Genomic DNA, 27,433 nt, shown 5'->3' with positions numbered 1-27,433 from the left:
ACAAAAAAAAAATAACAAAAAAAATCGGTGGCGGGAATCGAACCTTGAGCGTCCGTTTGGTAAGTTGATTCAAAGGCTTATTAAAATCAAAATTCAAAATTCAAAGTTACTGGTCATTTTGAAATAATACTTAGGGTTCGCATACCCTTATCGGATACTACTACTACACGGAGTTTCGTCAAAATAGAATATCTAGGTTAGGTATAATAAATTCATAATTAATAGACCGTTACGGTATCTGTATATACTCGGATCAAAACAAGTACTATGAAATAAGAAAGAGTATATAAATTGATTAACACAAGTAATTGATTTTTGAAATATATTCAGAGCCAAAAAGTCTTCTTTCTTTATTTATGTACTTGTTAGATGCGACAGCGACTTTGTTTTATACTATACTATACTATGTAATGATTGATATACCTAAAATAAATAAAATATCTGAGGTTTGGACAAAAACTCAAAGGGTAATGCATTTTGAAAAAGTATTTTGAAAATACCTATTTTGCTTTTAGTGTTATAGTACTTTAACTGTTATATTTTAAGTAACAATGTTTAATTATAATTAATACTACTGCACCAACACTCCGATCGTGCAAAAAAATTTGCTGTTTCATTATTTTTTAGTTCAATTAGTGGTCTACCTAAGTCCTGGGGTAAGGGGGGAGAGTCATGACGCCCCCATGACTCCCAAGACCTCCATGACGCTCCCCCCTGGATCCGCCGTTACGTCTTCTCTTCATTCGCTCAGTAACGTTGTTACTAAAGGAAAAATTCCCGTCCAAAAAATAACAAGTATTGAGGTTTGATCTGGAGTCACGTTCCTCTAGACTGATTTCTATAAATATTTAGATTAGATAGACTATTATTCTTGAAATACTAGCTAGACATTATTAAGTTACTGTAGCCATAATGTAGTAGTCCAAACGTGCCAATGAGGAAGCCCTTGGCAAATGCTGCACCCTGATTGGCCCGTTTGAATTGGATCAAGAAGTGGTCGAATGCCAAAAAGGTGGATTTGTATAAAATCGTGTATAAATCGCTTAATTATTATTATTACTCGTCGTGACAGTTGTGGCTCAAAAAGGATCAACATTTATATATCGTCAGCTGGCATTAGATCAACAAAAGGCCTCCGGATCAACAAGTGAAAAAGGATCAACAAAAAACTACCTATACGGCACGTCTGAGCCACAAAGTGCCCAAGGGGATATTTATATATATATATATATATATATATATATATATATATATATTCTCCTTTTATACATATCATCTTTCACACAATCCATCCATCTTTTTTTGGTGGTCCTTTTCCTTCGCGTCCATCCCCATAAATAATATTATCATGCCCAATTACCTTTTCTAAATAATGTAAATGTATTTTAAATTTATTTGCAGGCACGAGACGAAATCAGTTTCGAGGTCGGAGATATGATATCCATTATTGATATGCCGGGTGAGTATTTATGTTTTAAATTGTAGAGCGCGCACGATTTAGTGCGAGATGATCCTGAGTGATAAATTTACTATTTTTCTTTTGACTCACTGTATCATACTTTGATTTATATTATGTATGTATCTTCTTCTATAGATATAATAGCTTCTATAGATTAGATTACCATTTTTGTCTGTCTGTCTGTTTGTTCAGGCTAATCTCTGAAAGGGCTGGGCCGATTGCGACAGGACTTATTGGCAGGTAGCTGATCTAATAAGCAGTACTTAGGCTACCTTTATTTTAGAAAAATTGTTTTATTTTAGAAAAATAAAGTTAATCCACGCGGACGAATTAGAAATCTCAAAATTCAGTGTTTCTCTACAATGTTATGCATGTATTCTTTAAAAAAAAAAGCACTTCAAAATCAGTTTCGTTGTTTTAAAGATTTAAGCATACATTGGGACGGACAAACAGCGACAGCGACTTTGTTTTATACTGTGTTCATGTAAAGGTGATAGCTGATAGTAAATGTGTGGTTGCTCAGGTCCTCAAGAGTCGGTGTGGTGGCGCGGCAAGCGCGGGTTCCGCGTGGGATTCTTCCCGCACCACTGCGTGGCCGTCATCGGAGACAAGGTCCCCCGACACATGGCGCAGCCGCCCCCCATCGTCGGGTATGTACTCTATTGCTTTAAATCTTCAAATTCAAAAATAATTTATTAATGTAGAACATTTTAGCCGATTATGAACGTCAAATTTTTTTTTATTGTAATTTTTTCCCTGCAGTATAGTTCAGTATATACGAGTAGATCCAATTGAGAAGAACTGTAACTTCGTTTTGTATTCATTAGATCGTTTGTAGTCTGGGTGTTTTCTATGTATATTATGTATGCATTTATATCAATGGTGCCCATAACACAAGCTCTGCTTAGCTTGGGACCAGATCGCGCTGTGTAAATTGGCCTGGGTTATTTATATGCATATATTTTTGATCTGGGAGAAGGGGTTCTTCAAAATCTTTCTAGAAGGGTATATTACGGTTTCTTAAGGGTCGGCAATGTTCACGTAACACCCTTGGTGTTTCAAGCGTCGTAGGTCCATCACCAAACCCAATTTTTAATAGCGATTTTAATTTATATAGCAAAACAACGTTTTCAGGGCCAGCTAGTAATATATAAAAATATTGTTGTCCCCCACCAGCTCAGTGGCAGTGGCTCCCATCAAACCAGTGCTCCGCAAGCACGGCAAGTTGATTTCCCTGTTCCGGAGCTTCATACTATCCCGGCCGTCCCGCCGCAGCCTCAAGCAGCAGGGAATTTTGAGGGAGAGAGTCTTCGGTTGCGACCTTGGGGAGCATCTACTCAACTGTGGCCATGATGGTGAGATCTAACTTTGAAATATTGAGAGTGAGTTATAATTTTTAAATAGTACAAAATGTCACATCCATTGTCTGTTCGCTTTGATCTTTTAACCTAAGCAACGGATTTTAAAATATTTAGCAATATATAGAGTCATTCAAGAGAAAACTTTATATATATAATGCCCGTGCGATGTCGGGGCGAGAAGCTAGTAAAATAATAAAATAAAAACTGAGCTTTATGACTTAATACATTCGTGAAAAGTACAGTTGGTTTGTTTGGTTTGAATGAATGATGGATAAAAGACATTTTAAGCAAATAAATACATTTAATTTCATTTATTAACATAAATGATAGGTTTAATATATAAATTGAATTGTTAGTCATTGTAAATCTGGATAATACATTGGACTACATGTAATCCTGTGGAAACACCACGGTAGTACACAGTACAGATTTGGAATATGAAATGAGTACAAGTTGAATAAATTTGACGAAATCGCATGCCCGTAGGGGCCTTGGGGACCCATCTACTTCGAATTAACACTACACAGTACTGCCAGGCGTCTGGAACTATCAACTGTACTTTTATTGTAAAATCTAGAAAGTTGCTTACGACTAAATGATATTGTATTTGAGGGATTTTGTTTAATTAGTTGGAATACAGTACTGTCTATGTAATGAAATATCGGGACATTATCATTATAATAGGACTATTGGTCCTAATTTCTGAATGCTACTCAAATATAATAGAAATCACAGGATGATTAAAGTACTGTGCTTAAATGAATGTATTCTATTATAGTAGAAGTGAAACTTCAACAGACAAGTGTCTTTCTCTCACAACACGCTAGTGGACTTCTCATTGCCGATGTCCGCTCTCCATTGATGCCAGCCCTCTACGCGCTACCGCTTTTTCATGACCGAAAAATCTTAATACACTCTGTTTATATAGAAGTTTCACTTCAATGTTAATAAAACTGTGTGAGGATGGAGCGGTCCGGCGGGTATCCCGTACATATGGTGTAAAGTGAGCGGTGCGTGTGCGCAGTGCCGCTGGTGCTGACGGTGTGCGCGGCGGCGATCGAGGCGCGCGGCGCCGTCGACGGCGTGTACCGGCTGTCGGGCGGCGCCGGCCTCACGCAGCGCCTGCGGGCCGCCCTCGACGCCGGCCGGCCCGACCTGCGGCCGCTCGCGGCGCAGCTGGCCCGCGACCCGCACGCGGTGCCCAGCCTGCTCAAGATGTACTTCCGGTACGTACTGCGCCGGCCTCACGCAGCGCCTGCGGGCCGCCCTCGACGCCGGCCGGCCCGACCTGCGGCCGCTCGCGGCGCAGCTGGCCCGCGACCCGCACGCGGTGCCCAGCCTGCTCAAGATGTACTTCCGGTACGTACTGCGCCGGCCTCACGCAGCGCCTGCGGGCCGCCCTCGACGCCGGCCGGCCCGACCTGCGGCCGCTCGCGGCGCAGCTGGCCCGCGACCCGCACGCGGTGCCCAGCCTGCTCAAGATGTACTTCCGGTACGTACTGCGCCGGCCTCACGCAGCGCCTGCGGGCCGCCCTCGACGCCGGCCGGCCCGACCTGCGGCCGCTCGCGGCGCAGCTGGCCCGCGACCCGCACGCGGTGCCCAGCCTGCTCAAGATGTACTTCCGGTACGTACTGCGCCGGCCTCACGCAGCGCCTGCGGGCCGCCCTCGACGCCGGCCGGCCCGACCTGCGGCCGCTCGCGGCGCAGCTGGCCCGCGACCCGCACGCGGTGCCCAGCCTGCTCAAGATGTACTTCCGGTACGTACTGCGCCGGCCTCACGCAGCGCCTGCGGGCCGCCCTCGACGCCGGCCGGCCCGACCTGCGGCCGCTCGCGGCGCAGCTGGCCCGCGACCCGCACGCGGTGCCCAGCCTGCTCAAGATGTACTTCCGGTACGTACTGCGCCGGCCTCACGCAGCGCCTGCGGGCCGCCCTCGACGCCGGCCGGCCCGACCTGCGGCCGCTCGCGGCGCAGCTGGCCCGCGACCCGCACGCGGTGCCCAGCCTGCTCAAGATGTACTTCCGGTACGTACTGCGCCGGCCTCACGCAGCGCCTGCGGGCCGCCCTCGACGCCGGCCGGCCCGACCTGCGGCCGCTCGCGGCGCAGCTGGCCCGCGACCCGCACGCGGTGCCCAGCCTGCTCAAGATGTACTTCCGGTACGTACTGCGCCGGCCTCACGCAGCGCCTGCGGGCCGCCCTCGACGCCGGCCGGCCCGACCTGCGGCCGCTCGCGGCGCAGCTGGCCCGCGACCCGCACGCGGTGCCCAGCCTGCTCAAGATGTACTTCCGGTACGTACTGCGCCGGCCTCACGCAGCGCCTGCGGGCCGCCCTCGACGCCGGCCGGCCCGACCTGCGGCCGCTCGCGGCGCAGCTGGCCCGCGACCCGCACGCGGTGCCCAGCCTGCTCAAGATGTACTTCCGGTACGTACTGCGCCGGCCTCACGCAGCGCCTGCGGGCCGCCCTCGACGCCGGCCGGCCCGACCTGCGGCCGCTCGCGGCGCAGCTGGCCCGCGACCCGCACGCGGTGCCCAGCCTGCTCAAGATGTACTTCCGGTACGTACTGCGCCGGCCTCACGCAGCGCCTGCGGGCCGCCCTCGACGCCGGCCGGCCCGACCTGCGGCCGCTCGCGGCGCAGCTGGCCCGCGACCCGCACGCGGTGCCCAGCCTGCTCAAGATGTACTTCCGGTACGTACTGCGCCGGCCTCACGCAGCGCCTGCGGGCCGCCCTCGACGCCGGCCGGCCCGACCTGCGGCCGCTCGCGGCGCAGCTGGCCCGCGACCCGCACGCGGTGCCCAGCCTGCTCAAGATGTACTTCCGGTACGTACTGCGCCGGCCTCACGCAGCGCCTGCGGGCCGCCCTCGACGCCGGCCGCATTTTGTATGTATACTCCGCCTCGATCTGGCTGCGCAGCTTCCGATGTCCTCTCTCCGCTGCCAGTCTCTCTTTCTCTCACAACGCGATATATCGTGTATCTCCTCCAAGCGGCGGTAACGCTTTTTCGTAACCGCAATTCCTTACGGTTACGAAAAAGTGTTTTATATTTTCCATATAGAAATTTCACTTTAAAATATAACTATCCAAAAGTTGATTAATTATTTGATTAAGATGATTAATATTTCTGTTGTTGTTACGACAGGGAGCTGCCGAACCCGCTGTGCACGTACCAGCTGTACGAGAGCTTCGTGTGCGCCGTGCAGGCGGCGGACGAGCGCGCCAAGCTGCGTGCCGTCAGGGACGCCGTCGCCAAACTACCGCCCCCGCACTATCGGTATGTCGCTCCCTTACACCACCAACTAACAACATGTTTTTATAGTTTACTTTACTGTACGCTGTAGCATGGTGCAAGTGACAGTTGCTACATTTAACACTTGCTAAATTTAAGTTGCTACAGTTGTTAATGATTGTATACTCATATATATGTTACATACATAATTAAATACTAAGTCGTAATTTGTGAGTCGTGGCAACTTTCAAGACTGAAACTACACCATGCTACAGCGCACATTTCGTATCATCGTACCTTAACGGATATCTGCAAGAGTTCTGTTCTCCTTTCTTTTTTTTTGACTAAATATAATACATGTGTCTTAAAAAAAAGTAAACTAGACAATTTAAATATATTAAGACGTTTCGACCTACACATTATATAGAACGTGTACTATGGTACATGTTCTATATAATGTGTAGGTCGAAATCATTACGCATTTATGTCATATTATACTCATGTATATCAATTGTTTTTGACTATATCGAGTAACCGGAATTGTATTGTGTTTTAGGACGATGGCGTACCTGATGCGGCACCTACGCCGCATATCGCTGCTGGGAGCGCAGACCGGCATGACGGCGCGCAACATGGCCATAGTGTGGGCGCCCAACCTGCTGCGGTCACCACGCCCACAGCACGCGCTGCAGGGCGTCGCCGTGCAGGTCCGTACTGTGACATACACACAAACAACATGGCCATAGTGTGGGCGCCCAACCTGCTGCGGTCACCACGCCCACAGCACGCGCTGCAGGGCGTCGCCGTGCAGGTCCGTACTGTGACATACACACACACAACATGGCCATAGTGTGGGCGCCCAACCTGCTGCGGTCACCACGCCCACAGCACGCGCTGCAGGGCGTCGCCGTGCAGGTCCGTACTGTGACATACACACAAACAACATGGCCATAGTGTGGGCGCCCAACCTGCTGCGGTCACCACGCCCACAGCACGCGCTGCAGGGCGTCGCCGTGCAGGTCCGTACTGTGACATACACACACACAACATGGCCATAGTGTGGGCGCCCAACCTGCTGCGGTCACCACGCCCACAGCACGCGCTGCAGGGCGTCGCCGTGCAGGTCCGTACTGTGACATACACACACACAACATGGCCATAGTGTGGGCGCCCAACCTGCTGCGGTCACCACGCCCACAGCACGCGCTGCAGGGCGTCGCCGTGCAGGTCCGTACTGTGACATACACACACACAACATGGCCATAGTGTGGGCGCCCAACCTGCTGAGGTCACCACGCCCACAGCACGCGCTGCAGGGCGTCGCCGTGCAGGTCCGTACTGTGACATACACACAAACAACATGGCCATAGTGTGGGCGCCCAACCTGCTGCGGTCACCACGCCCACAGCACGCGCTGCAGGGCGTCGCCGTGCAGGTCCGTACTGTGACATACACACACACAACATGGCCATAGTGTGGGCGCCCAACCTGCTGCTGTTCCTGCGCACACACGTACACGTGCACACACATACATACACACAAACGCTGTTTCGAACCCCTAGCGGTGACCTCAGACTAAAATCATACCCGTCAAACGGGAGTTAGCCTTCAGCCGCTCCATAAGTCTCTTCCTTTGGTTTGCAGTGCCATCTGTACTCCCTATCGTCCGGTGAAGCTGTAAAGGCCAGCTGCGGTGAACAGCATTAGAGTAGTCCGAAAAAAACATACACACTCATTGTAATCGACATAAACCCCATCATAAACATCGATAGTTCAATAGTATATAATTGTTAATTTTTCGACAGGCGGTGGTGACTGAATTCCTTATTTGCTACGCGGAGGATCTGTTCGCTCAAGAGCAAGCGGCTGACTCAGGCGATTCGGGGCCAGATTCACTTGAACAGGTAAGTTTACTAGTTTACGTCCGGGGTAATGCAGTTGAGTTTCTTACCAGTTCTTCTCAATTGGATCTATATAATGAACTGGACGGTAGGGAAAAAATTATAATATAAAAAATTTGACGTATATAATAATAATAATAATAATCTTTAGGACAATTCACACAGCGCCATCTAGACCCAAGATAAACTAGCTAAAGCTTGTGTTATGGGTACTAGATAACTGATACAAATACATAGATATATTTTTTTTGTAAATACATACATATTATATATAAAACACCCAGACCGATACAAACAATCATACTCATGAATACAAATGTTTGTGCCGTGCGAGGAATCGAACCCGCGACCATCGGTCGTAAAGCGGTGTACTAGACCGCTGGACCACCGAGGTCGTTAAATATGTTGTATATAAGCGGCTAAAATGTCATTTGACATGCCTACATTTCTTTGGGCACATTTGATTCCAGCTTGGTAGCAGTAGATGGCCTACCTCCGTATTTTGAATTAATTATTATTAATTGTTATCGGTGTTTCCACCATTGGAAAGTATGTATATATATATTTGAAGTCATGTCAGAACACATTTTTATTAAAATAGTTTTTAAATATAATAGGTATAAAAGTTTTTCAAAATTGATAATCATGCTTATTTGCAGGACCGTTGCGATTCTCTGGTGGAGTTACGTGGACAGGACTCTTGTAGACGTCCGAAGAGTTTACCGCTCAACCCGCCTACTAAATTGTTAAGGTTAGATTTAGATAACATTTGTTTGTTTGTCCAGACATGTGGCGGCGTGGTGGGCCTGGTCATTGCGCTCCCTAAAATATGGTCGAGCGCAGTGATGGCTGGCTCATCCGTCATACTCGTGAACGAGTGCTGCTTGTAGGGACTGGTCTGCTCTTATCACTACGACTGATTTAATCTTATTGCATATTTATATTTGACCCAAAAAATTAGTGCTTGTTGGTAGTTTGTATTCACATGTTTCGACTTGTAAATGTAAACTTACAAGGATTATTTAAAAGAGCAACACAAGTTTCTTGCTCGTTCTTCTTGTGATGAGACAGCTTTCCGAATGAGTGGTAGATAAAAAACAAATTGTTATGACTGTTCAAAAGTGCTTAAATATTAAGTTTATTTGAATATATGATTTTCTATTCTATTCTATTCTATTCTACTCTATTTAATATTAAATCATGATTTATCAGACGATGCTTCTGCCTCCCAGATTCCACCAAATTATGGACTACAAAAAATATTTTTATTACTATGAAAATAGAATTAAATAGGTGTTTATTACAAAACTAGCTATTCGCCCCGGCTTCGCATGGGTGTACATGTATTATATATATAAACCTTCCTCTTGAATGACTCCATCATTGCTGATTGCATTAAAATCTGTTGCATAGTTTAAAATATCTGAGCGCAAAGACAGCGGAAGTGGCTTCTTTTGTTACCATGTTAACATTTATATATTGGTGTGTATTATACCGTAGCCTGGAGGAGGCGCGGCGGAGGGGTCGGCCGGCGGCACCGGGCAGTCCGCGGCTGCCGGCCTCGGGCGCCATCGCGCGCGCCGCGCAGCCCTCCCCGCAGCTGCGGCCCTCCGCGCACCTGCGGCCCAAGTACATCGAGGTAGGTGACACGTGACACGTGACACGTGACACGTGACACGTGGCGCCATCGCGCGCGCCGCGCAGCCCTCCCCGCAGCTGCGGCCCTCCGCGCACCTGCGGCCCAAGTACATCGAGGTAGGTGACACGTGACACGTGACACGTGACACGTGACACGTGGCGCCATCGCGCGCGCCGCGCAGCCCTCCCCGCAGCTGCGGCCCTCCGCGCACCTGCGGCCCAAGTACATCGAGGTAGGTGACACGTGACACGTGACACGTGACACGTGACACGTGGCGCCATCGCGCGCGCCGCGCAGCCCTCCCCGCAGCTGCGGCCCTCCGCGCACCTGCGGCCCAAGTACATCGAGGTAGGTGACACGTGACACGTGACACGTGACACGTGACACGTGGCGCCATCGCGCGCGCCGCGCAGCCCTCCCCGCAGCTGCGGCCCTCCGCGCACCTGCGGCCCAAGTACATCGAGGTAGGTGACACGTGACACGTGACACGTGACACGTGACACGTGGCGCCATCGCGCGCGCCGCGCAGCCCTCCCCGCAGCTGCGGCCCTCCGCGCACCTGCGGCCCAAGTACATCGAGGTAGGTGACACGTGACACGTGACACGTGACACGTGACACGTGGCGCCATCGCGCGCGCCGCGCAGCCCTCCCCGCAGCTGCGGCCCTCCGCGCACCTGCGGCCCAAGTACATCGAGGTAGGTGACACGTGACACGTGGCGCCATCTAGTGTGGCCCAAATACATCCACGTATCACACATTCACTGCAGGCACTAACCACGGTCAGCCAGTAGTCCTCCTTCATGAAGATGGGCATGTTGATGGAGACCCGGGCCACAAACGCCTTGAAACTCGCGTTGTGACTCATCTTTAGTTGCGTCACCTTCAATGTCAGAGTTACTCCTGGTCCAACTGTAGTTGACTATGACCTGTACCTTGTCCTTAAAATACTGGATGACTTTATTTACAGTGTGTTACATACACCGTTATACGTTTGTAGTAGATTGGCCATACATTACTATAAACACATAAATGTCTTGCCCAGTTAATTTACCTGTAGTAAACATAAGTTTATATTAATTCTGTACATATAACAAATTGTAATTAATATAAAAATATTATTATAATTGCAGGTTGGTTCTGGTCCCAACAATCTGCCGCAGTATCACACCGTCTTGGAACTACCATTACCAGGTATAGTTATTGTAATTCGAGAGCGAGAGAGAACGATAAAAATAAAAATAGCTAACGTTACAAAACAAAATGCATTTTAATTTATACTTTTTACTGACTAAGATGAAGGTAACATCTGTAAGAAAATAAAAATCTAAAATCATTTATTTATTCAGAACATTTTAACCGCTTATGAACGTTAAGTTTTTTGAAATAATATTTTTTTCCCTACCATCCTAAAACACGAAACTAAAAGCTGATAAGAGAGATGACGGTAGGCTTGTTTCATACCACATTGGATTCAAATATACTCACTGTTGGTTGTGTTAAGGCTGTATTTAGTTTGCCTTGGGAGAAATGCAATTTTGTTTTGAAATTTAATTAAAACGACGATGTGTCTTCACGTTTGTATTTTGGCGACTGATTGAAAGTATTGAAACGTACTTAACAATGGCCAGCCGGTAGATACATACACGACTATAGCTACGGTCGGCTATAGACCGACCACTCACCAAACCTGTATATATCAAGTGTTGCTTGAACACCTACATTTAACAACGGTTCTCGACTACCCCACACCGGTTAGCAGTTGTGAAGATATGTATTATTGATTGGTAGGTGCCAAGCGCGGATTGAAACGGTCACCGTCGGGTTGGCGCGGCCTGTTCTCACGCACAAAGCAGCAGCGACCGCCAGCCGCCGCGCATACGTCATCTCAACGTGCCCAGCATCCCGCTCTCGTGAGTAATCTGCTCTACTGAATAACAGCGTAAAATTGTCGTCATAACAATAAACATACAACTTTTTTCATTAATGTCTATATGGGCTTATATGAAAATATGATATTATAAGAACACCTAATGTATAAAACACTCGTGTCATAGTGTTTGTTGCCATACTTCTCGGCTTCATCGATATAGCTTGAATTTTATATGTATACTCAGTACGTCTGAGTATAGGTTGTCTATTATGTATCCCCCTAAGTGGAAAATCGCGGATTTTTCCAAAATTTTCTCTAATAAACTCTATATATTCACTCTTCTACCACCAATCCTTATTTTAATATCGATGTTAGTAATTTAATGATTTTGTACTCTAGGCGGTCGATAACAGATTAATAAATAACGTTTAGGGTCAGCTAGTATATAATTGAATCAATTCAAAATGTCTATTCATGTGACTTACATGAATAGACATTTTTTTATTACAGAGATTTGTCAAATCTACCGTCAGTTTTGAAGTGCTATTGAGCTAAGAACTGACAAGAAATTCATCTCTTATTTTTTTTAAATGAGCTTGTACATGTTTAATAAAATACAGATACATTTTTCAATTCAAATAAGGGAGAATAATCTCAGGATAATTCACATAGCGCCATCTAGACTCAAGTTAAGCTGCTAACTAAAGTTTATGTTATGGGTACTAGATAATTGATATATTTTTTTTTTCATACATACATACATATTCTACATAGAAGAGACCCAGACGTCTGGGTCAAACATTTGTACTCATGAGTATGATTGTATCGGTCTGGGTCTCTTCTATGTAGAATATGTATGTATGTATGTATGAAAAAAGAAACCATCGGAAGTACAGCGGTGTGCTAAACCGTTAGACCACCGAGGCCGTCATCAATATGTGTTATATGAATGGTTATTGCAGGAGGGCGGCGCGGAAGCGGAAGCGGGGGCCGAGGTAACGGCCCTGGAGGCAGAGCCGGGTCCCCCGGGTCCCGCGGGTGCCCCGGGTGCGCTGCGGCCCGTGAAGTCGTGCGAGTCGCTGTCGTCGGACTGCGACACGCTGCCGCCGCTGCACCCCAGACTCGCGCCGCTCAAGCACCACACCAGGTACGTAGATTTTTAATTACTAATGCTTCTAAGGACTGTATATATTTCATATTATATTTTTAGTTACAAGAGAAACTACGGTCGCTGAAGGTAAAAGACATATATTTCAAATTAACAATAAAAATGGAACGAATCATAATATATTTAAGAAGGTGCGTTATGCACACAGATTATTTTAGAAGGCCTTTTTTAGGTATCTCATGAACACTTTGTGGATGGAGACTTTGTACAGTCTTACTTTGCAAAAAGTAGCGGAGGCGTAGGCGTAGTCGGCGGAGTTGACCGACATGCGGCTGAGATTGACAATATTATCTGATTACGCTAATAATGAGTGCGTAGCGATTTCTATGTTGATTATCGCATGCCTCTTACTTGTTATAGGTACTATAATTATTTATATAAAAAAAACATATATTAAAAAGAGCAACACACAAGTTTCTTGCTCATTCTTCTTGTGATGAATCTGCATTCCGAATGAGTGGTAGAATCAAAATATGACTATTCAAAAGTGCGCTTGTAATGAGTTTATTTGAATAAAGATTACTTCTATTCTATTCTTTGTCTGACTGTTTTCTTTTCTGTCATGCTCTTTTAATATCCAGATGGTGGTGACTTGATGGGAAGAGTCATTGTGAATGGGTACTGCTCGTAGAGTTTGGTCTGCTCTGATGACTATGACTGATTTATTTTGTTACTCAAGTAACAATTTATTTATTTAAGTCCATTTTGCTATTGATGATGGATGGATGGAGGGATAGAATAAAGTAGTGTAAGGTAGTTTTTTTATACCTTTTGATTTCCCATTCTACGACTTTTTAAAGTTTATCTCTAATTCGGCAAGACGTCCATATTGAATTATGAATTACATATAAGATAGCTCGAGAGTAAATAAAGAGAGTAGAACGGAAGGAGAAATGAAGAGAGTACAACGTACATGTAGCGACTGTAAATGATGTACGTTATAATCACATTGCATTGGTGTTTGCATATTCGTGCGGCAGGTCGTCGTCGTGCGACTCGTACTTCGAGCCGTGGCAGGCGGAGCTGGCCGACATGCGGCTGAGACTGTCGCCGCAGGAGCGGGACCACCACATGTTCAGCGAGGAGGACGACACGCATCTGCACGGACTCGAACACGACGCACAGGTGACACACGCACACACACACAGGTGACACACGCACACACACACAGGTGACACACGCACACACACACACACACACACACACACACACACACACACACACACACACACACACACACACACACACACGCACACACACACACACACACACACACACACACACACACACACACACACACACACACACACACACACACACGCACACACACACACACACAAAGAGGACGATGCGCACCCACAGGGACACAACCACGACCACGATGCACAGGTGACACACACACATACACTTTCACACAACCACACACATACATCGCACACTCGTCTGCTTCTTGCTGACTTCTTCTATACTATTCTACATTCGTATACGAGTGTACTGTATGGTAACGTGTGGTGTACGTGCCGCAGGGCTCCAGCGCGTGCTCGTCGCCGTCGGGCACGTGGTGCAGTGCGGACGGCAGCCCCGCCCCGCTGCGGCACTGCGTCGACGTGCACAGAGACACGCACGGGTATGTACCTACTATATATATTATACTCTGCGGTTTTTTCTATAGGTGATACGATAGGTGTGCCCGCAATTTCAACTGGATGAAATTTATAACCTGTTTGTTATTTTGATGTATAAGTTGTATGATTGTAAAGTTCCAGCTAGTCTCCAGCTAAACTTCATATTTGTAGGAGTATAATAGTTGTCTCGGTACTCTATATACGTATATAGAAGTGCGTTGAAAGTTGATGAGTGAGTACAGTGTTTATGCGGTGCAGGCGCCGCAACGTGCTGGAGGAGCAGGCGGCGGCGCTGGGCTACATTGACGGGGAGTCCCCGAGGAGGCCCGCGCGGCCCGCGCCAGAGAAGCGCGCGCCCAGCCCGCACCGCCCCGACGTCGCCAAGAGGTACCCGCGCACCCCACGCCCGCCACACTCGCCACTCTCGCCACACTCGCCACTCTCCCACACCCGCCACGCTCCCTCCGCGCCCGAGAAGCGCGCGCCCAGCCCGCACCGCCCCGACGTCGCCAAGAGGTACCCGCGCACCCCACGCCCGCCACACTCGCCACTCTCGCCACACTCGCCACTCTCCCCATTCTCCCACACCCGCCATGCTCCCTCCGCGCCAAAGAAGCGCGCGCCCAGCCCGCACCGCCCCGACGTTGCCAAGAGGTACCCGCGCACCCCACGCCCGCCACACTCGCCACTCTCGCCACACTCGCCACTCGCCCACACCCGCCACGCTCCCTCCGCGCCAGAGAAGTGCGCGCCCAGCCCGCACCGCCCCGACATCGCCAAAAGGTACCCGCGCATACCACGCCCGCCACACTCGCCACTCTCGCCACAATCGCCACTCTCCCACACCCGCCACGCTCCCTCCGCGCCCGAGAAGCGCGCGCCCAGCCCGCACCGCCCCGACGTCGCCAAGAGTTACCCGCGCACCCCACGCCCGCCACACTCGCCACTCTCGCCACTCTCCCCACTCTCCCCACTAGTGTCCACGCCTGCTTAACTTGCCTGGAAAAGTCTTGAGATTAAATCAATAATTCACTAATAAAACACATCTTCTGGACTGAAATGATGACGATGAAGAAGAATTGTATTGCTTTGCAGATATATTATTTAGAAAGTTACTGGAACACATGTAGAGTAATGTACGAGATTAAAAAATCGTTATTTGTCCCAATAAACGATAATATTAAACATGTTAGTTTAAAAGTAACAGGTATTTTTATTTTTTACAGATTATGCAAAAATAGAGAGGGTCCGGTGGCCGCGGTTCCCGATTTCCAAACGTCACTATCCAACGTGAAACTGAGGTGAGTTCATATGGTAATTTTATAAAATGGAATCTTATTTAATTAAAATAAAAAACTGTTCCCAAGTATGGCACAATGTTTAGTTAAGCTAGTTTAAGTAGTTTTATTTTTATTTATGTATATTTGCCCTACGGGCTTTGTACTACCCACTCGAAGGTTGTTGCCCCGGAGTAGTCGCCGGGGCAAAGGGGTTTGCCCTGAGGCCCCAACCTTTACCTCCTCGGGGGGTTTCGAAGACCAGATAGGGTAATCCCTTTCTACGCACTAAACCAGTGCTTCGGGGAGTTGGTCCAATTCCCAGACGCTTCATGTTTCAGACAGTCAATATAATTAACCTTATTCTACAGATACTTATGTTTATGACTATTTTTTTTTATATACAACGATGTTGGCAAACAAGCATATAGCGCATCAGCTAGTAAACGGTTACCGTAGTCTTTGGACGCCTGAGACACCACGGTGTCTCCTGCGCGTTACCGGCCCTTAAGAAACGTTAAATATTTATTAGACAAGTTTTTTTATTATTTAATACTTTGATATTAAATAATACATAGAACCCTAAATTTTCACTCTTCAATCACCAACCAATTGTACAATCCAAAAGAATTTACTGTTACATATTATTGTGCTTTGTAACGTTTAAATGATTAATAACTATTAATTTATAAGCACGGTATGTCGAAGTTCTTGTGCTAATGTCACATCAACCCATGCACGTTAACAGAACTATAGTCTAAAATCTATTTGTCTATGTAAAATGGCTCAACATTTATGGGATGAACTTGTTTTTAACATATATCTCTATTAATATTATTTATTCTTTATTGAACAAAGAACTTGTACAACAGGCGAGCTTAATTTCGTATCGCATTCTCTACTTTTTTGCATAATTATAAAAAAATAGCAAGCTGCAGTCCTTCACAATATAAAATATAGGTGTGCGAAATTTCATACTCCACCACTGCAATAACTTTGTACTCCTATACGTACAAAGTTATTGCATCACGTATAGAATATATAGAACATTTTATATTATGTATATGTTCTAATATTATTTTTAATGTATGGGTCTATGTGACATCACTAACTTGCTGTTGTTAAGTCATAATTGTCAGTATATAACTTCACTATATGTAATGTAAAACCTGAACTGAGATGGTAATGTAAGCTGACAAAACATTGCAATAACTATAATTGTCGTCCCTATCCTATCTAATAAATGACAAATTCACTAGCCTTTGTATATGTTTTAAATAAATATTTATATGTGAAAATACGTCAGTTTACATTTGCTATCTATAATCGTATACCGTCAACAGCACTACCTTCTTAAGTCATCACTCATTTAATTCATCACATTCTAATAACATCATCTAACGACGCTTGCAGAGAACGAAACTCACCAAGAAAAACCAAAAACACATCACGGTATAGCGGTATGCACCACCCTGTGTCGATCCCTGACGAGAAACCCGTAACAGTACATTCTCGACTTAGTTGGCACGGCAAAGACGGTCATTCTACTTTAATAAAGATAGATTGGCCAATAGAGAACAATTCAATTAGCAATCTAACGACAAGTACACTAAATTCTAGCCCCCTGACTCCTGTAACGCCGGTCTACGACCCACTGGAAAGTGACTCAGAAGTCAGCGAAGCTAATATACACACAATAAAAATTAAAAACAATGAATGCGATAATTGTACAGAAGATAAATGTCTCAAGTGTGAATTGAAAGATGCAGACTACGAAAATGTTGATGACGTCGTAGAAAATGTTGATAATTATACAGAAAACAATTTACATGATAGTCTAGAGCATACTCCTATCCATTCGACTGATATAAGTTACCAAAATTTAAATAGATTATCAGCTGTTTCGACATCTTCCAACTCCGATCCAAATTCGGATAAAAAGAAGGATGTTAATTACGAAAATTGTGACTTGAAGGTGATGACATCTTCGCATGAAAGTTCGTCAAGTTATTCGAACATCAGTTTAACTAAACAGGATGAATATGAAAATTATAACTTTTCAAGACCAAATTATATTAATCTCCAATCATCTAGTACTTCGAAAAGTTCTCCAGGAAGTCCGTTAAAGAGTCCCTTAAAGTCTACAATTAGCATTACATTTCGTTCACCGACTAAAAGTAAATCGTCCGACTACGAACCTATAGATGACAATGACACGCCGTTAAATGAAAGAGATTCTGTGTACGAGGATATAGATTTGGAGAAAAATTTATCAATTGTTGAAGAAGCATCTGTACCTGAAGCAGATGCTAGCTTGCCAACCCAGCAGGCTTGTCAACCTAAAGATTTTAGTGAAGATCTAATCATTTTAGAAACTCCTACCGACGGAACCGAAGTCGATGATAACGTAGACGTCTATAGTCAAGTGAAATTCTTTAAAAAGAGTATAGAAGAAGTAAACGCTATGATACTTGAATCACCAGAGAAAGAAAGACACTATGAAAATCTTTCATTTGCAGAGACGAGGCAAGAATTTGAAAACATTAACGTAGAGGCGTTAAAAATCTGTGATAAAGATATAGTAATTAATGAATCCGTTGATAATGACAAAAAAGAATCAAGTGATGTTTTAGAAAGAGAGAATGGCAATATAGTTAAGGAAAAAGTTTCGAATTTGAATGTTAGAGAATTGGCCATACGTTTCGAAAGTCCAACCGAGCAAAAAGGGCCATTTACATTTGAAAAGTTCAAAGCTGAAATAAAATATCCTAGTCTAGAGCGCAAAGGTGAAGATAAAAAAATCAATATTGAAATAAGGAAAAAGGAAGTAAAGCTACCCCCACCTGTGTCTCCTAAAGCATTCAAACTATCTAGAAACTCTAGTAATGCCAGGTCACTAGATGAGAATGCGTTCATAAAAGAATTTGGGAGCGAAAGAACGTATGTTGACCGACGGAAAAGTCTAGAAGTAAAAGATGGGAAGAAACATACAAAATTCTTACCAGACTTGAACTTAAATATGGAAGAAAATGATCATAAAATCAGCATAACGCCAACGACGGAAAACAAAATATGTTTGGTGCAAAGAAACGAGCGACCGAGCGACCTGAAGAATTTAATCCCATTCGACTCTGATAAGAAACTGAGTCGTGAACGTATAGAGAAATACAAAGAGGAGCGACGGAACTTTCTACGGGAGAAATACAGTTCGCAATCTTTCAGAAGCAATCCTGAACAATTGACCAGGATAAAGATAAAGAAAGACCAGGAAACGATAGAGACGTGCGAGAGATTAAAAGACGATTTGCCCAAGTTTGAGAGACGGAACACTGTAGATTTGGGGCAGCGTATGAGGTTTTCTCTAGCGAGGAGCAGTCACAATTTAGACACGATTCCCTCCCCCACTAGTCCGGAGAGAGGGTTTTGTAAAAAGGACGGCGAAAGCAGTAAACGAGAACGGAGCAGAGACTTTGAAAGGTACGTATATTCGTCATTTTCTATCTAACATGGTTTTGTTGTTAAGTAGAGGGGACAAATGAAATTGTACCTACTAATCAATAAAAATAAAGTTGAAATATCAATTAGTAACGATTTTCAATACAATTTAATTAGTAACCAACTTTAAAACGTATTGTATAAGATCTATTTTACTAAAATAAAAGTATTTGCATTAACCCCTTTATTTAATGACAGATAGTTCTGAATCACCAAGTGTACAATATACATCGAAAAAATTGGTGCAGGTTTTGTCTTTACCTTCCTAACACAATTGCTGTTAATTTTGACCTTTGTGTTGTTAGAAACATTGAACAGAATGATAGTTTCCCGTTTTTAAATACGGAAAGTATTTAAAAACGGGAAACTAGCATTTTTTAATTTCCACCAATTTTTTCGATTATTCGATGTTTGTGTGATCTGTAATTGGTATAATAAGCTATCATTGGCCAGTAACAATTTAATATTTTACGTAAAACATAACGCGCAAAATTCTACTCGCCAAAATAGTGCTTGTCACAAAATTTATCCTTTTGATATTCGTCGTTTTTGATGTTAATTATTAACATGTAATTTAAATAAATTGTGTACATATTTAAAGAGAAAATGCATCCATCTTATATATAAAACTACCTTTACACCTAAAAGCTTTAATAACTTGAGTGTGTTAAAAAATCAACTTAAAAAATTACAATTGTATGGACTCATGTATACATTTGTAATTTCTTCTGAAAACCACGTGGAAAATTGCCTTTCCATGGCTACAATAAAAAAGGACGAGGCAGGCTACCAACTACCTTGTTGACTAATGTCCATAGGGACATGAAGGAGTTGCGCCCGTCAAATGACGATGCGTACCAGCGAAATGTATGGCACATCAAGATTAGAAAAGCGAGGATGTAGGAAAGGATCCACTCATTTCGTATTCTCATTTTTTTAAAACGAAAGTCGAGTTTTGTAAATCTTTACTAGTAAACCAATAATCTACTTTAAAACTAATCCACAGGAATGAGAAGGTGTCCCCATCGTACAACATTCGCGACATGGCGGCCATGTTCGAGCAGAAGTCGCAATGCAACCCGACCACCGGTTGACACGCGCTTAAATCGTGAACACCGCACGATTAAACGTTCAGCCATCCGCACCAAGCAGGTGGTACGTTCAACTTTAAGTCAGTCATTAGGATTGAAGCGACGCGTGACTGATTCGTGGTATTTTTACAAATATTTTTCTTGTCATCAGTGGTTCAGTTGATTGTATTGTTCTTTTTTATTATTTTTAATTTTGTAATTATACACATATAAATGTGATATTTACTATGTTATTATATATGAGCTCCCGTCAGTCTCTCCCACTCGTAGACTCAGAGACCTGTGACAAAAACGTTTGTCACATATATCGTAATATCGGTAACTCATATGTAATATTATTATTGTGGTTACTAATAAATAATCGACAGTTAATTTTATTGTCAAATTGTATTTTTTATTGTAATGGCTACGGTTTTATATTGCTATATGTGTAGTCACATTAATCGATAATTACCACGATACCACGATTCAGTCGTAGTGGTAAAAATACCACAGATCTGAGCGAACAGAGCAGCGCGTCGCTCCAACTCGAATTGTTTTTGTTATTTATATATTAATAAGTAGATATACGCACTGTGAAATATATTCCAGAAATATAACTATTACAGTATTTAGCTTACGTTATTATAAGCTTTATGTGCGTTATTATATAGTTTAAAATGCAAAAGCTAAAATGATATTCGAAGTTAATGAAGCATAAGTGAATTTTATAAAATTATCTGTATGTGGGTACAGTTGGCTTTAAATATATTACTCGACGCGTTGCGGAGGCATACAAAGCATTATAACGTGGTGCTTGTGCCTTGTCCTAAAACATAAAAGTATAATAAAAAATATTATATATAGGTATGTCTTTAATTGAATATTTAAACAAATATTATATATTACGCATTTTGCGGACTGTACTAGTTATATTTTCGGAATATCAATTGTTTTGTTGATATTATTTATTTGTCTTTTTGTACTATAATAATTAACTGAACATCACACTCAAGTATTAATTTTGTTATTGCATATATTGCGAATATTTATTATATATTAGAAGACAATTAAAGATGATATGGCAAGAAAAGGAAGTAATAACAAGATGACTGCAGACTAAAGAGATGAACGAAAGAAAACACATTACGGTCCTAATTTATATGGAATAAGCAGATGATGATTCGAATACAATTAAATATCCCTGATTTGTCTCGTCTGATCCTCTGATAGTATGGGTACGTACCCTAATTTGTCTCTTCTGATCCTCTGATAATAAATATTCGCAATTCGTTTCGTGTTTTGTGTATTTATAAATTTAAGTTACGAACTTATGACAATGTCTTTATAATACCAATAAATAATCGGTGTACTCTCATTATTTGTTACGATTTAATTAAATTAATAATATAGTGATACGTTTTTTGTATATAAACGCTATTTGAATGTCTGATATTATCTTTACTGAGTCTCCATTATGAAGTTTGTTAGTTATATATCAAATATTAAGAAATGATTAGAGCGATCTCCTTTTAAAGAATTTTAGATCTTATGACACTGTTAATGTAGCTCGAATTGTAATATATCGTGTGACAAAACCGCGAGCATCAAAGGTTAGGTGTTAAACCGTCAGACCACAAAGTCATTATAAAATTTAAAAAAATAGGAGATCGTAAGACAACTAGGACGGATGTTCTCTAAATTGAATGATCAATTTATAATAATTCTCTCTATAAAGCTGTAAGTATTTCATTTCTACAAAATTAAGTATAACTGTTTCGTAAAGACTAACTGAATAACATTCAAAATAAATGAATTGTTTATTACAAACGGTGCACATCTTTTGACATCTGCCAAATGACGATAATTTAGTAATGTATTTTTAACAAAAATCTTTAACACATTTTTTATTGTAAATATTACTGATGCAAAATTACATAACTTTTACTCTTGCCCAACACTAATATTTTTTTAAGCGATAACAATTGTTAGTGCGGTTTCCCACTAAAATGCTGGTATAAGAGAACGTGCATACTAACTGTGTACTACGTAACGTCGTCGTGGTACCTGTTATTGTTTAGTACCTCCTTCAAGATCATGCAGTGTAAAAATTTGAAAATACTATAACTGTCAATGCATGGGCGTTGACGTTTAGTGTTGCCATAGTTGCGAGTTATATAAAATTATAATAATAAAATGCATTTATTACTATATTTTTGTAAGCAGTATTTAAATAGCTATTTACACTTAGCGTGGACGGTGTTATACTTATCAAAATGATTACCTGAATACAATATTATTAAATATGAATTCGAAAATAGCGATTATTTCATTCGAATGATCTACAAACAGCACGCAATCGAGTTAAGATCATATCGAATAAATAACATTTTATAGCAGTATGAATGATTTTTCCTTATTTTTTTGTATTTATTTACAAAAAAAAAAATTAAATCTTTACGGCATAAACAGAAGTGAATAATTTTAACATAAAAAAATGGCTAATATTTCATTCGAATGATCTACGAACGGCACGCAATTGAGTTAAGATCACATCGAATAAATAACTTCAGTTCTTTATTGTAAGTTGTTTTTAGTTTTTATTTTGTTAACAATTTGATTAAAAAAAGTTCTTATAGCGTAGACAGAAGTCAAAAATGTTAACATACAATTACAATTTTGCTAATTTGTTTATAGCATCGTCCACTAAACAAATTGCACCAATGTAATGTATATAAATGTAATTTCGCACCTTCTTTGTAAAAAAATCAATTTTAGAACAATTTAAAAGTATATATAGTCAGACAATAATATAAAAATAATCATGAATTATCTCGTAATTGATATCAAATCTTGCTGAATCTAATATAAATTTGGCTTGTAGTAAATTTGTTAAATGCTTTTCAAATATTAAATTACATTGGACTTTATTATGTATGATGTAAAGTATTATTTCCTAAATCATTCAATAGATTCTGATACCGTGTGCAAGGAAAGTGTAAATACAATATGCATCATCTAAGATCGGATTTTTTACCATAATTATAAGAATTAAGAGTACATGCCTCAGAACTGATCTTTTTTTACGAGGGAATATTTTCAAATCAAAAGTCCTACTTTTAAGAGAGGGTGTGGACGGATACTGTGGGACTTTTATCCCCAAAAGCACTCCGATTCCACTCAAACCTAAGAAATGACCTAAGTCAAGTCAAATGATCCGACACTTTTCGGTTCATGGTCATTTTATAAACAAAAACCTAAAATTTCGAATAATAAATAAATATAATAAATATCTAAGCACCACATACGGTCATTATAATAATAGAAGCAAAGTAAAGACATTTATTTTTTAATTCTATCCTAATATGTATTTGTTACAGTTTAGCTCTGATGTAGGTACGTTATGTGTATTTGAAAAGCATCCACATATGAACTTCCAATTTGTCCAAGAACCGAATAAATTAGGTCTTTAAATACTGATTTATTAATCAATAGTTATTATTTGCCCAAGACAATATAAATATTTATTAACTAGGGTAAACATAGTATAATCTGCACTATGCTATAACCACAGCGAGAATTTATTCAAAAGACAGTATGTAGTGTGATTAGAAACTTACAAATAAAATAAATACAAAACAAATAGAATATTCTAAATATTTTATATACAAAATTAGATATTGTATTTGTTTATAATACGGCAATTACAACATTATGCTTCATCTCTATTCGTCGTATCTTAAAACAATTTACTCGGTTCGGATTGACACCGAGACTGCAAATTTGCCAATAATAACCTATTTCTACGATATTAAACTTCCTAACTAATGATAAGAACCAACTTGGGGCCATATCTAGTAACTATCACGTGAATTTGGTGATCCGTCGACCTGTCCCCGTGTTAAAACTAGTCACACTTGTGAAATTCCCCATCCCTAGCGTAACATGACATATTTTGAAATTGGAACTCTGTTAATAATTATTTCGTGTTTTAATACATAGATACATATATTCAAATTTGGAATATGACGTCACAAACGTTTAGGAATCCTCCCACTGCTTTGTCACATAATGTCACACTTTGTCGATCCCTTCTCACTTGTGACAAATTCCAATTATTTTAAAATTATAACTATTTTTGTTAATAATTTTGTGTTTTATTACATTGATATAGTTGAATTAGAAATGTGACGTAATGAAATTTAGGACTCTTCCAACCCTTCTTATGTCATAATGTCACACTTTGTCGATGTCACGATCACATGTGACTTAAGTATTTTATGAATGGCCCCCTTATATTAAATATCTTACACAAATATTGTAATTATAAATATTAAATGTAAATTAAGTCTAACATTGGTTCCGGGACTGGACTGAATTCGGTGTCCACTTCATCTGGTTTGAAATGTAAAATTTTGTAGCGTATACATAAGGAACATTGTGAATCTATTATATATAATTTTAGCATACGTTGCCAAGGAAATTGAACGAGTTTTATATTAGTAATATAAACGCCAATTTATAAATACTAAATGTATATATTTCACTTTAAAATCACATAATTATTTTGGTATAAGTCAGCCATTGTACTCATTAATTTCTTAAGATATTGGTATTCTTTTAAGTTTCTATTTACTGTACTATAATTTGTTAAAATTTAACTATTTATATTGATGATCTACGGTGTGCTCTCTCGCGATTAGACATCCACAAATGAGACTTTGCGATAGCTTATTAGAATTATGATTTATTGATCAAGATTTTTATTATTGTTCATGAAGAAATTATTGTCTCTAACGTTAAGATGAATTAACAATCAAAGAAGAATGACCAAGGACGCTTCCTGATTTGCCGATACGATATTGTTACTCGGTAAGTCGAAATTCCGTTCAATATAGAACTGGTAAACAAGGAAGTGTCCTAATCATTCTGCTATTGGATTTATGTGCTATTATTATTAGGAAAAACGGCGCTATTCTATTGTGAAAATAATCTGTTATATTGTGTAATTTATTTCTCTTAAATAGTCATGATTCACGAAAACAGATTAAATTGTTGTCGGTTTTTTGTTATTTTCTTAATGACCAGACAATATGTTATAACATCTTAATGTAATGTCACAGACAAGAGAAGTATCTTTAATGACCCAAATGCGGCCGAGTGTCGGGACATATGAATCTGAGCTTTAAGCATCTCCACTAGAGAGCTATGTGCCGTATTTAAAACTTCTGTAATATACATTAATGAATTTTTTTATGTAGTGTAGCTGACAAATTGTACACAATAAAAGTATTATGGAGAAGGGCTCGTGTTTTATTTATAACAACTAATTATTTCAATAATACCAATATTGAATTAAAGATTATTTTGAGAGAACTATAACACTGTAGATAGATATAAAAAACCGGTGTCCAGATTAAAAATATATTGGCAAGAACTGGAATATATTATATTTTTTGTATAATCGTTCTGAAATATGTAAACTACATGGAAAGATGTAATTGTACTCATACTGTCCTAGGAATCTAACAGTGATATTTTATAAGTTACAGAAAAAACTTAAATTATTTTATAAAGGTGTTTTACAAAAAAATATTATATCACTGCTATTAGAGAAATGCCCGTACACAATTGACATTTTTTATAACAACTTGAAACTCTATACCTAACATCAATATTCAAACATAACCGTATATTGTTCAGGAAAAAGAAGTGTCAACATTTTTATCGAACCGGTAAAAATAAGATACCGTTTACAGTCTGAAAAGCAAAACCACTGGAATCTAAATACTACACAATGCATATATGTCGAAACAAACCTAGTTTCGGCATGGATTTGTATCATAAAAAGACATATTATAAAAAGCACTTTTATTTACAGAGACTAGTATGCATACCTGTACAACATAATAATAATTCCTTACAATAAATAAAATAAATACAATACGACACTTAATTCTGAAGCACCATTATTATCTATTATTGCACAGATTACAAAAAAAAAACATGACGTATGAAAAGAAGTTATGGTATCTACAATGTAATACTTCTTATATATATTTTTAATTAATTAATATTCAATTAACTGTGTTTACGATCGCATGAGTAGATTAAAATAATGGTGCAAAAAAAATCACGTAATATTGACTCATTAATTAAAATGTTAATTTTTTTTACACAAAAATAGGTATAGGCCAGTATAGTGTAAGGTTATAACTAGTTCAAATAAAGAGAATAATCATAATAATATAATTAAAAGATCTTAATAATTAATACATTTGTCATTATTATATTGATTGTAGTGTTTTACTTAACTATTTTGCATAAGCGAATTATTGACAACAGTTGTTGATAAAAAAAAGCGCGGGAAAGTCGGTAAAATTCTACCGCCATATTGAAATGTTCTAATTGAGAGTTTCATAAGTGAAAACAAGATACTTTTTTTATAATATCAAATAGCACCTTGTCAATTACTATAAGCATATTTTATTTATGATACGTTGCCAATTCTATTAGCTTAAAATTATAACAATTGATTTCAATAATGTATAGCACATTTTATTTACTAAACGAGATCACTCATTCATTTGCCAAATCTTTAACACTCTTTAGAGATAATAAATAAAATGCAATAATTTATAAACAGCTTATGTCTAGTAGTACATAACAATGACACTCTTTATCTGTCCGTTTCAACGCTTACTTCTAAATTACTTAACGGATTTTTATACTGTTTTCACTATTATATAGAGAATTACTTCCAGAAGTTTTGTATGTATTATACAATACATAAGACTCGTGAAAACCAAAGGTGACAGTTATGAAGTAAAGCTATTAATTTTGTAATTTAAAATATCTTTCTCTTTTGATACACTTTAATTATTATTTTTTACAAATATTCCAGTTTTCTTATTTCTTTATTGGAGTGTAGATTTGTTATTTTACTTTCTTGTTCATAATAAACAAAACTAAGCTAAAATATCAGAACAGACTTATCTCTCATAAAAACATACTTTTCTTTATATAATCGGTCAAGTAGTGTCAATTCTAGACTTTTTTACTTATAAATATAATTTGAGAGAATACCAGTGTAGTTTCCTTGCTCTACATATATCCTGGTATGTAAGAAGTGTAGATGCTCTATTATAATTAAGACAAATTATGTAAATGTTTTATTAAGGGATTTGGGCTAGTACTACTATTGGGCACTACGCTTTTTTGGAACTAGCATTGCGACCTACAGTGATTTTATTATGCTTGCCCTTTTCTTCATAGTTCTCTAGCTAATCCTTACTTAATTTGTAATGTCCAGTGAGGGTCCTAGTGATAGCATATCTT

At 40.7% G+C, this 27,433-nt stretch overlaps 1 protein-coding gene across 1 annotated transcript; it reads left to right on the top strand.

Annotated features, from left to right (window-relative positions):
* Window positions 1-1,987: 1,987 nt before the first annotated feature.
* Window positions 1,988-20,810, top strand: LOC131842311 (GTPase-activating protein CdGAPr). Its single transcript, XM_059190850.1, has 17 exons — window positions 1,988-2,109; window positions 2,636-2,814; window positions 3,845-4,046; window positions 5,963-6,094; window positions 6,606-6,756; window positions 7,855-7,953; window positions 8,610-8,701; window positions 9,451-9,589; window positions 10,721-10,781; window positions 11,379-11,500; window positions 12,423-12,607; window positions 13,609-13,753; window positions 14,155-14,255; window positions 14,512-14,769; window positions 15,480-15,554; window positions 16,944-19,007; window positions 20,032-20,810. The coding sequence occupies exons 1-17, from the start codon at window positions 2,084-2,086 to the stop codon at window positions 20,117-20,119; spliced, it is 4,119 nt and encodes a 1,372-aa protein (XP_059046833.1). The 5' UTR covers window positions 1,988-2,083; the 3' UTR covers window positions 20,120-20,810.
* Window positions 20,811-27,433: the final 6,623 nt, after the last annotated feature.

This window comes from Achroia grisella, unplaced genomic scaffold, assembly GCF_030625045.1.
Source record: "Achroia grisella isolate CSIRO2021 unplaced genomic scaffold, CSIRO_AGI_Agris_v1 utg2156, whole genome shotgun sequence".
Classification (NCBI taxonomy): domain Eukaryota; kingdom Metazoa; phylum Arthropoda; class Insecta; order Lepidoptera; family Pyralidae; genus Achroia; species Achroia grisella.
The sequence above is the reverse complement of the archived record's forward strand: the minus strand, read 5'-3'. Positions and strand labels throughout refer to the sequence as shown.

Excerpts from the sequence above, each read along its gene's own strand:
- LOC131842311 (XM_059190850.1), top strand. The coding sequence starts at position 2,084 with ATGGCGCAGCCGCCCCCCATCGTCGG. Across the intron at positions 2,815-3,844 it reads ACTCAACTGTGGCCATGATG|TGCCGCTGGTGCTGACGGTG; the intron begins GTGAGATCTAAC and ends GCGTGTGCGCAG. Across the intron at positions 9,590-10,720 it reads TGCGGCCCAAGTACATCGAG|GTTGGTTCTGGTCCCAACAA; the intron begins GTAGGTGACACG and ends TTATAATTGCAG.